Source organism: Melitaea cinxia, chromosome 1, assembly GCF_905220565.1.
Source record: "Melitaea cinxia chromosome 1, ilMelCinx1.1, whole genome shotgun sequence".
Lineage (NCBI taxonomy): Eukaryota > Metazoa > Arthropoda > Insecta > Lepidoptera > Nymphalidae > Melitaea > Melitaea cinxia.
In genome coordinates this window covers 16,409,429-16,423,401 of record NC_059394.1, presented here as the reverse complement: position 1 = coordinate 16,423,401, position 13,973 = coordinate 16,409,429, and the positions used below count along the sequence as shown (strand labels likewise).

Below are 13,973 nucleotides of genomic sequence, written 5' to 3'. Positions count from 1 at the left end.
TCTAAATTTATTAAAGTTTCATACAAATTTAAATTTCCACGTGTATTACGTGACAGACAAAAAACCAAATTAAAAACTTTTTTTTATAATTATAGCTTTGAATTATTTCTTATAATTAATATGATATGTATATGCCGTCATAAAAAAACGTGCTTAAACAAAAACTTGATTATTTTTGTTAAATTTGTTATTTTAGGTTTTCATTGGGTTATTCCAGCGTATGACACATTATTACCTACGCCACAAGCCCACCATCATTTAGATATTTAAGTTAAATGCTCCCAGTATAAATTCTATCGACACCAAATATGTCAAAATTCACATCCATGAAATAGGTTTGTCCATTAAATAGTTACAATGGAATACGCAAGCATCTTAACGACGCATGTTCAATAACCAAGAATGGTCCTTTCAGCAAGACTCGGCGCCGGGTCATAAAGCTCGATTCACCCAATCTTGGTTAGAAACCAACGTTCCAGACTTCATCAGAGCTGAAAACTGGCCGTCATCTGGTCCTGATCTTAATCCGCTGGATTATGTATTATGGTCAGTTTTAGAGAGTATGGCTTGCTCTAAATGCCATGATAATTTGGAGTCCCCAAGACAATCATACGATTGAATGACGCAGTGAATAATTTTCTCATGGAAAAAGTGCGTGTAAGTAACTGGCTTCAACGTTTAAAAGACTGGATTGCAGCTAATGGAGACCACTTTGAATAAGCTTTATAAATATTTTTAGCGGTTTTATATTACTGTATCAAGCTCACACTTTGTAATAGTTAATAAATTTTACGTGCCACAGAAAAAATGTTTTTCTCTTTGTAACAATATTTAGGGCAAGACTATGTATAGTTATCCCTTACCTACAGGTTAGTCTATTGGTAGGTAGGTGTATTGAAAGTATCGGAATTACTGTCTATGATTTCAAAATAAATGTGTTTTTTCTAGTGTATATAGTTATTTCACGATACTGAAACAAATAACAGATACCGTAAAATAAAATAAATCAAACAAAATAAAAATAGTAATAATAATTTAAACTATTAAGTGAAATAAAAAAAACATAATTATGTCTTTATTTATTTTTGTTGACAGTATAAAATTACATAAATAATTTAAAAAAAAGTTTACTAGTAATATTTTTGTTTTACAAACGTCATATTATAAAGTCGTGTGATTGATATTACGTCACTTCCGTTATATATTTTTCTTACGGTTTTAGTATCACATTTTTTTCAGTTTGGTCGCCCAGCCAAATGTCAAGTCTGTCGTCGGTCATTCTCCAATTCGGCGTTCTTTGCCTAATTACCGTGACGTTTTTTATTTTTCACTGATTTGACTTAAACACATTAAAATATGAAACAAATCAAAAATACGAATTCAATAATTAATTTGGCATGTACCAGTTAATTGTGGTTTTCTAGATAATGAGACTTAAAAAAATTATGGTTATGGTAATTAGAAAATTTTTATATTTAATGTAACGGTAATTAGAAAATATGCTGTGTGCTTACGGCAGTAAGAATATAGCCACTCCCTCTCTTCCCGTGAGTATCGTAAGAGGCGACTAAGGGATTACACAGTTCCACTACCACCCTGGAACTTGGAAGTGCCGACCGATGGCGGGATAATCATCCAACTACTGGTTTTGAAATACACAGGCCGAAGACGGGCAGCAGCGTCTTAGGTGCAACAAAGCCAGCCCTGCGGTCTCCAACCCATCTGCCCAGCGTGGTGACTATGGGCAAGACAAGACACATGAGTTCACACCACGTTTTTCTTGAAATATATTCTCTCTTGCCAGGACAAATGCGACTGTTCTCATCTTGCTCTACAAAAATTTGGACGTCTTGTTTGGTTTTCTCTACAGTAGTCCCTATATTATTATTATGTAAATACTTTGGTTCTATTTCTTTATCATGACTTTGTTTTGGTTTTGGATGTAGCGTGTTTTATATTTCAGTCTTAATGCTTGCTTCCTGTACTTTTCTTTTGCTCTTCTTAGCTCTATTGTTTTGTCTCAAATATGACATTTCTTTATTTGTTTTCTATACATGCCTTCTAAATAACAATAAGAGTGAGATTTTTTTACGTATCGGTTTCTCGACAGTTATCTTTGAAGATGGTGAAGTTGGTGAAGTTGGTGTTGAACACAAGGAAGACGCTCGTTCCGTAATATTCACACTTGTATCTTTATTTTCGGTCAAATGCTCATTATTAATTAATAATAAAATAACATACTTTCAGTAGAAGATGATGACAGAGCACTAGATGGACGCGGCGTTGATGTAGTTAAAGAAGGTTTAAAATTTGGTGTCTTTTTCAAGGGAACTAATTCTTTTTCAAAAGAAGTCGACTGCAGAAAAATTTCGTCTTGCTGATTATGTTCTTTTTTTGATTTGGGATTTTCGGGACAATTTTGTACTCTTTTAGTGTACTTTTTAGCGCAGCGAGTATCATAAATCATTGAGATGTGGTGTGACAAAGTTTCAAGAGGATCTGTTATATTGTTATCAAGCACCTCTATATCTAAGGTTTTGTCTTTTATAGTAAGCTCTGAAATTTTCTCTACTTCTTTTTTGAGTTTTCTTCCGGCTTTTGGTGACATTTCGCAGATAGGCAGTATTTTTTTATTTTTTTATTGTACCCTTCTTTCTCCTTTATTTTTTTTTTGATTGCTAATACAAAAAGGGGCATTTTTAATTCGTTCTCGGCATTGTCGCGCGGCAAGCCTTCTATTTTCTTTAACTTCCTCTTTGGTCTTTTTAGGTTTTCCTATCTTATAAATTAAATAATTTGATGAATATAGACATATTTACGGACAGTAATAATAATAATCTACGAAAACCGCGGTAAACAAGTATTACTTTTTCATACAACGGTAATTATAAACATATGGTAATTAGTATACGGTAATTAGAAAACGATAAATTTTCATAAAAATGTTTAAAACCGACACAGTATACAAATTCTAGCTTATTACAACGTACGGAGGCCAAAGTACTGTCTTCATTTACATGATCAACTTGGGTCTATCTTAAAAATCTAGTATTAAAATAAGAACAACGGTAATTAGAAAAGTTTTTAACCAAGGCTACGGTAATTATATACTCACGTGCTTCATTGGCGGTACACTAACATGAGAGTCATACAACTGCTGATGGACCTCGGTACACACTGAGGAGACGCGATGCGTACGGTAGTAATGTGCCAAATACTTTTATTTAGGGATGTGCACTCGAGAACAGCAGATGTTACGGTAATTAGAAGTTTCCATTGGACATACGATTACTTCATAATAATTATTTGTAGACTGGTTCTATTGAGTTGATATTTTGTTATGCGATACACGCTGCTTAATATCGTTTAAAACGTTGAATGGATCAAAGTAAATCTATACGCTATAAAAATTACAAGCAAGTTTTAAGATTAAATTGGTGTGCGGACACGCCACGGTAATTAGAGAACAGAGGTTTTTTGAACATAAGTTAAATTAATTTCGTCTTAATTACTTAAAACAGAAGCCAATATTTCTTTTACAGCTAGGTACGGATGCTATCTAAAATATATAAAAAAGTGCATGATTGAATATGATGATATTACGGTTTAAACAAGCCCGGACACGAAAAATTTGCTAATCGGAGAATGGCCGTCGTAATGAACTTCGTTCCAACAAACACGTTTGTTTTTTGTTTTGTTTTTCTTTTTGTTTAGTGTTGTTTCGTAATATTTCTTCTTTTGCAGATAGTTGTAGCCTGAATTTAGTTTTTAAATGCTAATGTTAATTTTTAAAATGTATTTTTGCTTTTAGTTTTAGCGAAAGCTGATTGTGTTAAACTTATTTGTGGACACAGTTTTGATTTATGTTTGTAAATTTAATTGTATGTGTTTATTTTTAACTGTTTGTGTTCCTTAACAATAAAAATAAAGGTGTTGGAATCACGAATAAGGATTACATTTCATTACCAATATGTATTTGTTCTCATATTCCTATATAAATATAATTATTGAATCTGATAATGCCAAAGTATTGCACTAGAAATCTACTGGAGTGATCTTTGAACTGTTTAACGCCCGCGTCATCAATTATATTAAGATAATACTAAATTGCTTCGAGATAAATTTAAACCAACTTCAAACAGCCAGAGATTAATATTTGACCTGCATATTTTATGCAGTGCGATTTATTTATATAACTGTTTTGTGGTGTTATTTTCTTTCAAAGAACGAATTAAATTGAGATTGCACATCACATTTTGCACATTTAATACGACGTTTAAATGATAGTATTTACGTTATTAGTTATGTGGAAAAAACAAATTATTAACCTAAATTTAACGTGATTAAGTCGTGAATGTGCTTTGCTTTCACATTTTAAACATTTTACAGTGCGATAAAAAATAACGATAAAAATCGTAACTAGCGGTAAAAATAAATTATAAATTTTGCTGATTTAGTTGAATACAAATAACAATATCGTAAAGTCAAACCATAAAATGAATAAAATATCTGTAAGAAAATCTTAGACCTTGATACTAATACATACTGAATAACATTAAAAACCCACAATAAAACACAGTACAGTAAAATAAGTAAGTATATTATTATAAATATTCAATTAAAAATTAACTTCCATTTTATTTTTAGCCTTTATATACAGATATCACTCACCTATATGTAAAAAAATTTTATGATGATTTAGTTAACGTTTCATTATCACAGATAGTTCGCCAAATACAGTTTTGTATTCCGAATCGGCTATAAAATGTACCTTCATTTTAAGAGAAAAAATCTACTTAAACGTTAATTCGACGTGTTTTTAATAACTAAACACAGCCAAAGAATAAAAAAATGTAAAAATTAATTTAATAATTGTGTTTGCTCGCAAACGAAAAAAAAACCGACTTCAATTACATCGACGAGTAATACAACGTAGATCGACGAAAAAATAGTCAAGTAACAACGCATTATCAAAGATTACTCAAAAAGTAGTTATCAGATCTCATTAAAATTTATATGTGACCACATGACAAACATCAGCTTTCGATTAAATTAAAAATTATTAAAATCGGTACACCTAATAAAAAGTTATTGCGGATTTTCAAAAAGTTCCCTCGATTTCTCTAGGATCCCATCATCAGATCCTGGTTTCCTTATCATGGTACTAAACTAGGGATATCTTCTTTCCAACAAAAAAAGAATTATCAAAATCAGTACACCTAGTAAAAAGTTATTGTGGATTTTCAAGAGTTTCCCTCGATTTCTCTAGGATCCCATCATCAGATCCTGGTTTCCTTATCATGGTACTAAACTTGAGATATCTCCTTTCCAACAAAAGAAGAATTATCAAAATTGGTACATCCAGTAGAAAGTTATGCGGTATAATACAACGTAGGTCGACGAAAAAAGCGTCAAGTAAAAACGCATTATTAGATATAGCTCGAAAAGTAGTTGTTAGATCTCAAATAAATTTAAATGGGACCAATTGGCACACACCACCTTTCGATTAAAAGAAAATTTGTCGAAATCGCTCCACCCAGTCAAAAGTTCTGATGTAACATACATAAAAAAAAAAAAAAATACAGTCGAATTGAGAACCTCCTCCTTTTTTGGAAGTCGGTTAAAAAGTAAGTGCTCTTCGTACATTTCGCTAAATATAGCCAAATACACTGAAAAAGGCTTACTTATTAAAATGTTGTTTCTTATGAGGTCTAAAATATTTTATATGAGCAGACTAATAATAGTATGAAATTTTTCTTTAAAGATTTTAAGACCAAGAAGAGACGAATTTTAAGAACAAATACGAAAATAGGTTGTCGCCTTTGACATTATCTATATCTATACAAATAAATAAAATTAGAGTGTCTTTTTGTAATATTATAATTGTGTTTGCAGGCAAACGAAGAAAAACCGCCTTCAATTATATCGACAAGAAATACAACGTAGGTACACAAAAAATTGTCGAGTAAATACGCATTATCAAAGATCCAAAAGTTGTAATCAGATTTCGATGAAATTTAAATGTGACCACATGATAAACACCGGCTTTTGATTAAATTTAAAATCATCAAAATCGGTACACCCAGTAAAAAGTTATGCGGCTTTTCGAGAGTTTCTCTCGATTTCTATGGAATCCCATCATCAGATCCTGGTTTCCTTATCATGGTACCAAACTAGGAATGTCTCCTTTCCAACGAAACAAGAATTATCAAAATCGGTTCATAAACGACGGAGTTATCCCCGAACATACATAAAAAAAGTCGAATTGAGTAACCTCCTCCTTTTTTGAAGTCGGTTAAAAAATAACCGCTTTTTACTAAATGCATACGGATGATATATACAAATATACACGGTACATATACCAAAATAACATTTTTTACAATTTTTGTCTGTCATAATATAAAAATGTATTTTTAATTTTTTTTGTAAAAAAAAAAAAAATAAAAACAAAAATTTTGGAGTGGGTCACCCTTATCATTTAGGGGTTTAAAAAATAGATGTTGGCCGATTTTCAGGCCTACCCAAAATGCACACAAAATTTAATAAAAATCGGTCGAGCCGTTTCGGTGGAGTATGGTAACTAACATTGTGACACGAGAATTTTATATATAAGATAAGGTTATATTAATACGGGTCTATAGCGATTTATTCCAGATCGAATTTTTATGTTTCTGTTAGCGAGTATAAGTATGAATAATACAAATCTCAGCAAAATAATTTTGCATACTGTTAGCTATTCATTTAAATTTAATTATTTTTTATTTCTTAATCTGTAACAAATATAAATTAGATTGTTTCAAATTAACAATGGTTTACGGAGACATTGTTCTCGTTGTTATTTTATTACATTGACGCCACCTCGTGCATTAAAAGTGTTAAAATAAAATAAACAAAAAATGATTCAATTAAATATTTTTGAAGATTTGTTTTAACAGCTTCTTGTCAGTCATCGAAGTAACTTTCTTGTGAAAGAAACATTTTTGGTTTCTTTGTCAAGTTGTTTGAAGGACGTCTTTGGTAATATAAACACTGTAAAAAATGAAACGTACTTGACTAAAAGTGTGGTCTTAATAAAATAAATAAATATATATAAATAAAAATAAATCGCTTAACACGTTGCTCGGCTAGACGATTTTGGAAAATTTTACAAATGGTAACGATTTCTGTAAATTTATTTATTTGTGAGATTTTCTATTTTTATTACAATTTTTACAAAAAAAAAAAAAAAAAAATACGTGTTTACCATTTTTTGGATTTAATTGTGATCCTTCTAATTAATGACTTACATTATTACTGACTTTTAACTAAAAACTATATCATGAAATATGTTACGTTTTCATAGTTTCTACTTTCGATATTTTCTGCTTCGACACCTTCTCTAAACAAATAAATAGAATTAAATATAGAATAGAACTGAATAAATAGAATCTATACAAATAGTCTATACAAATAGTCTGTTTGTTTGTAATATTAAAATAACCGCTTTTTACTAAATGCATATGGATGTACATATATACACGGTACATATACGTTGCAACAAAGCTTGTAAAAATGCACAACGACGCAATATCCACACTTTAGTGGAAGCAGATCCTGGAAAAATCTGGAAATTTCTAAAAACACTCGGAGTTGGCAAAGTCAAACAATACGCGCCTTCAAATTCCTTTGATCTCAATAAGCTCAATAAGCATTTTACTTCTTCTGTCACTATAGACAGTGCGACCAAAGACGATGATACCCTTAGTCACCTTTCTGCCATTAAAATTCGTGACTCTTCGTCAAGTTTTACTTTCACACAATTGTCTGAATGTGATGTTCAGAAGAGCATATTAGCTGTTACTTCTAATGCAGTGGGCTTCGATAACATCAGCCGTAATATGATCATTCCTATAATACACTCAGTCCTTCCTGTCATAATCCATATTTTATACGAATCCCTAAGTTCCAATACATTTCCTACTAGCTGGAAAAACGCTCAAATCATTCCCCTACCTAAAAAACCTAATTGTTCTACGTTTTCCGATCTTCGCCCAAACGCCATTCTCACTTTCCTATCCAAAGTTTTAGAGCGTCTTGTCCATCAACACCTAACTTTATTTCTTTCTTCCAATGATCTTCTAAATCCTTATCAGTCCGGTTTCCGTAAAGTACGGCTACGGCCCTTGTGAAAATAACTGATGACATTAGGCGGGCAATGGACGGTCAGAATCTCACCGTGTTGACCTTGCTGGACTTTAGCAATGCGTTTAACGCGGTGGATTTTGATTTACTGCTGGCTGTCTTGTGCTCGCTTAACATATCTCCATCAGCAATTGATTGGTTCGTGTCCAGGATTCTTATTCAGACTGGTCTAACGTTAATGCTAGCGTTCCGCAAGGTGGCGTGTTGTGCCCGCTCTTATTTGCGATCTTCATAAATTCAATAACTCTCCGAATATCTTCTCTCTACCACTTGTATGCCGATGATCTTCAAATTTATTCTCACGCTATGTTGACAGATTTACTTACATCAATAAACAATTTAAATAATGACTTGAAGAACCTATATAGATGGAGTAACTCCTAAGGATTAAACATTAATCCCTCGAAATGTCAAGTAATTATTATCGGTAGTCCTAAACTTGTATGTCGAATATATTGGTTACTTATTCCACCAGTCGTTTATAACAACGCCGTAATCAGTTACAGCGACAAAGTCAAAAACCTCGGAATTATCTTCGATAGACATCTTTCTTGGGCACCTCAGTTGAGTGAGATGAGCCGTAAACTATTTGCAGCTATCGGATCACTGCGACGCCTGCAATACACAGTCACTCCTTCTACCAATTCTTGACTATGCTGATACTTGCTATCTTGATCTTAAAGAGGAGCAATTAAATAAGCTTGAGCGCCTTCAAAATCTTTGCATATGGTTCATATTTGATCTTCGCAAATATGACCACGTTTCCGAATTTCGCAATTGTCTCAAATGGTTTCCGATTCGCTTTCGCAGGAATACTCACATACTCTCGCTACTATATTGTACACTTTTTCATTCTGATACACTTCTGTACCTTAAGGAGCGTTTCAAGTATCTTTTTATCGACAAAACACACGAACCCACCCTTAGATCTGAGTCTATTTTGATGCTCGAAACTCCAGCTCACACTACTTCTTTTTACTCCAATTCTTTTTCAGTTAAAGCAGTTCAACTTTGGAACGCTCTACCTCTTCCTATAAAACAAGCCCAATTCCTGTCTTGCTTTAAAAAATACCTCAAGGCGCACTATTTGTCACTTAGTCATAATTGTTTTTATATCTCTGCATAACATAATGTATGAGTATCGCTTCACTTGTATTTTATGCTTGTTTATAAGTAGGTATTTTTATGCATATGTTTATGTATAGTTAATATTGTTCTAGGTGACACTAATTGTCACTTCTCTGTGTACACTTCCCTACCGCTTTCACTATGCTGTATCCTATATGCCCAAAGGTTGTCTGGAAGAGATCGCTCCTCTAGCGATAAGACCATCTTTGTACACTGTTTTTTTTTCATTTGTACTAATTATGTTATTGTGTTGTACACAATAAATAGTATTATTGTATTATTGTACACCAAAATGACACTTTCTAGAATTTTTCTCTGTCTGTCTGTCTGTTTATCTGTTTGTTCCAGCTAATCTCCGAAACGGCTGGACCGACTTTGACGGGAATTTCACTGGCAGATAGCTGATGTAGTAAGGAGAACTTAGGCTTACTTTTATTTTAGAAATGTATTTATTTTATAACTCTGCAAACTGAACAATAACTTTTTTGTTAAATTCCACGCGAACAAAGTCGCGAGAACAGGTAGTAAAAAATAAAAAAGGACAAATTAGAGTAGTACTATATTTGTTAGAGTCAAATCCATTTATTCATTATCGAGTAAAAATAAAAAATATAACTTTCGTACCTAAGTAAGTATATAATATTATGTTGTTTATTGTTAGCAGTAGGTACCTATTACTACTTAGGCGTTACATTTTTGACATAAATTCACTCTTATACATTCACGTAATATTATTATCAGTATGTGTGGTGTAAGGTGTTCAAAACAGATGCTTAAAAGGATTGTTATACTTAGTTTTGGGGTTGTGTTCAGAGATAAATTATCTTCCACAGCTAGAAGTATAATCTCGTTATCTTAACAACTCATTAAATTACACCTACATAGTAAACAATGCGTATACTAATAAAAAAAAAATATTTATATCTCTTTGATAATTTTAAGCATTTAGTCCAAATTTTGTACTAGACGTGATCTTCACAATCATCATCATCATTGCAATATATGCTTATCTTATCAGTAACGATTTTAACATAACTACATTATAAATTCTGCTACACGTCGTGATACCTATTAGAATTTATTACTTGCATAGGCAAGCCATGTTTATATTGCATGAGGGAAAAACGTGTAGTAATTATTTATTGTATAATAAAAACAGCTGATAAATGCTGATGCATATAAAAAAAACTCAGTAGGATACAGGGAAATATAACCAATGCTTATAACGCTAACGAGTGTTTATCGATAGGTATTCAATTGTTTATTCCTCGAATGTTTATGAAGGCTAATCTTCCCAATTACCACATTCGGATAGTTGAATGTTGTGGAGTCGCATGCAGCGATGCGCGGGCGCCGCGTGCCACGACTCGCTTCGTTTTGTTCCACTCGGTTCTAGTCCGCCTCGCCGGTCACGCGTGTATTCCTGACTTTCGGAGATTTCTTTGCACGTGGTCCACTATCAATCGCTCGTCCCGACCTTCTGAGAAGTCAATAATGGGCCGATAACGGCTAATTGCTATTAGTTCGCTATCGTGTGATAGATCGCGAGTGTAGTGTTCCCTAGGGGTGTGATGGCAGAAAATTGTGCTCTCATAATCGAGCCTGTTACAATGTATACTCAGACGGAAGCGTTGAAAGATGTAAAGGACTTATCGAAGAACTTAATGAGTGAAGATTACGAACGTCAATATGCAGGACGAGACAGAAATAACCGGAGACGCAAAGGTTGTGTCATATTTGGAGTAACTGTGAGCGCTTTGGCAGTGTGGTTGCTGGTCCTCACAGTTGTCCGGGAAATGCAAATATCTCGTCTCAGGCAAGAACTTGATGATCTATCTGCGAACATGATTGCTATCTCGGCTAACGTCGTGTCTTTAAACCAGAAACTCGAAAACAACAGGCTTTTTAACGAATTCAAAGCTCTAGAAGACACGGTGAGTCCTTATTTCTTATTTACTTTCATCCAACATGATGTATTGCATTAAAAATAGAATACACACATGGGCACTATTTAATATTTAATATGTCACCGATAAAGTCAAGACGTAACACGACCCAAATATCGATAAGTTTATTACCCCTATGTTGATATAAGGTTTTGATTACAATGTTTACTTTTGTACACAACGGAATAACAAATATCAAATTCGCATTTACATATTATGATGTCTTGAAATGTGTGTTAATTGCTGATGAGATGTTGCTAAAACGTTGATACCGCTATTAGCATATATTTTTATTCAATTTTATTATCAGCGTGGATTTAATTTAATTAGCACCATATCTTTGGGCTTAACTGAGAATAACTGTTCTCAAAATTAAATAAACTGTGCTTATTATTATACATATTCAAATATTTTTTACAATTGGATAAGAACTAATCTTAAATTACGATTTATTTCTAAAAGAATTCAAACTATCGATTTTCTTTATTTACATAACTAGTGTAATTGGAGTAGTAACAGCTAGGAACTTGATAATAGATTATACTTGTAAGTCCTGGTCCAAGGTTTTATACATTTACATGGCGATCATTACATTCAATTGACTTTATGATGTGATGACAGAACATAAAATAATTCAATTCGATGCCATAAAACTACTATTTCGCTAATGCTTGTTGTTATAGATACAATGTTTTAAAAACTAACAAAATATTAAATTTGTTTGTTTAGAATTGTCCGATATTTTAAGAAAATGAAATACTTTCGAAAAATTTAACAGATATTATTAAAATATGAATGACAACTCAACCACTATAAAAAGTATTTTGATTCATTTAGAAATTCTTCGGAATTGGCCGTAAAGTTTGTTACATCTCGTCGGTTATTTCTGATCACAACAAAAGCTAAAATGTTTGCGGAGGTGTGCCAACTATGAGGATGTTATGCACGTTAAATGTGTTGTGAATTGTTATTTATGTCTTTTTAAACGTTATACCTCAAAATATACCTGATGTATACATTCAAGCTTACATGATCGACATTTCTAGCGACTATGATTAGTTTAACTATTCAGAATTTTCGATTCAATTTATTTAAATATAGATCAAGTAGTACATATATCCGTTTAATACAATAATAATAATTAATAAAATATCAAAATCAAAATAAAATACATTCTTACTGAGAGAGTCCACAAGTACACAAGAGTCATATTGAGAAGTCGGTAGTTAGTACAAAATTGATTGATCATAACCTTATTTGTTAATATATTAAAAAAAAAAACTCTTGTTAATTAACCACTAGGAGTGGCTATAGATTGCTCATTGGTATGTAATATGTATTAAATTTTGTACAATTTGGCAGAAAAAAAGCTTGATCAAAATCCCCAGCGGATGTGCGTGCTACAATGTTTGGAACTGGTTTGATTCGCAGAAACCAGTTAGGTTTGTAAACAAAAAAAGATGCGTTGGACCTGCGTGGAGCCATTATTGCGTAATAACCATTATTAGATATTAGACACCTTTCCACTACATGATGTAAAAAACGCGTTTTGATTATCGACTTATTAAATTTAACTAATAGCTAAATTATCATCAGTGAATCAGTAGTCAGTTACCCAGCTATAAACGTCAACTAATCTGAACATTAAATATTTATATTATTTTTATATGATTGCAGTATTAATTAAAATTGTTGAAAATATACAGAAATATTAGATTCTTACTAGCTGACTCGGCAAACGTTGTCTTGCCGCTAAACGCTATTTAAAAATAGGGTTGGTGGTAGAAGGATGACAATTTAGGGTTGTATGTATTTTTCAACACCAAATCATAATAAAAATAAAAAATTAATAATTTATTTAAAAATTAAAAAAAAATGTTGTGGTCTACCCTTAACATTTAGGGGGATGAAAAATAGATGTTGGTCGATTCGCAGACCTACCCAATATGCACACAAAATTTCATGAGAATCGGCCAAGCCGTTTCGGAGGAGTTTAACTACAAACACCGCGACACGAAAATTTTATATATAAGATTAAAGAAACTTGGATATTAATATAATGCCGAATTAGAGAGTGTGAATATCTAGAAAGTAATGACAATGACATTATAATTGACATTTCGACAATGTGTATAGACTAAATTATGGATTTTACCCTTACTACGAGCAACAACCGCTATCAGGTGTCTATGATAACAACGTGCTCTCCGAGGCACGGTGGGGAGACACCGACACAGACAACGACAGAAATCCAAACCGGAAAGAAATATTTGTACAAACACAAATATCCATCCCGAGCGGTAAATACAAGCAAACCGTCGGTGATTGAAGGCGCCTAGCCGCCTACACACACAACCAGAGAAGTTGTGACTGATAGTAAGAGATCAACTACAAACGCGGGTAAAACCTCTCTGGTCATCGTATATGTACTCATTTGGTAGCTGGTATAATTTACGTTCTATATTTGAATGAAACATAAACAAAAAGATATTCTAGTAAGTAATAATAGTTCCCCTTTAAAACATTTCTAAATGCCATACCACTCTAAATTAATTAAAAGTTCTGAACAGTGTGCACTGCTGCAATTTATAAATATTTGGTCTTGGAGTTGTTTAATGTATTAAATAAAAACTTAGTTAACTCTTTTGTGAATACTACTCCTTTTTACATATTCATAAATTAGTAAGAGCGTATAAAGGTTTCGTAGCTCGATAAAAC

At 32.5% G+C, this 13,973-nt stretch overlaps 1 protein-coding gene across 1 annotated transcript in view; it reads left to right on the top strand.

Annotated features, from left to right (window-relative positions):
- Positions 1 to 10,589: 10,589 nt before the first annotated feature.
- LOC123657816 (protein eiger) overlaps positions 10,590 to 13,973 on the top strand; it is a 52,062-nt gene continuing 48,678 nt past the window's right edge. The window contains exon 1 of the mRNA XM_045593328.1: positions 10,590 to 11,243. Coding sequence (XP_045449284.1) covers positions 10,881 to 11,243 — 363 coding nt within the window. The 5' untranslated portion in view covers positions 10,590 to 10,880. The remainder of the gene's footprint in view (positions 11,244 to 13,973) is intronic.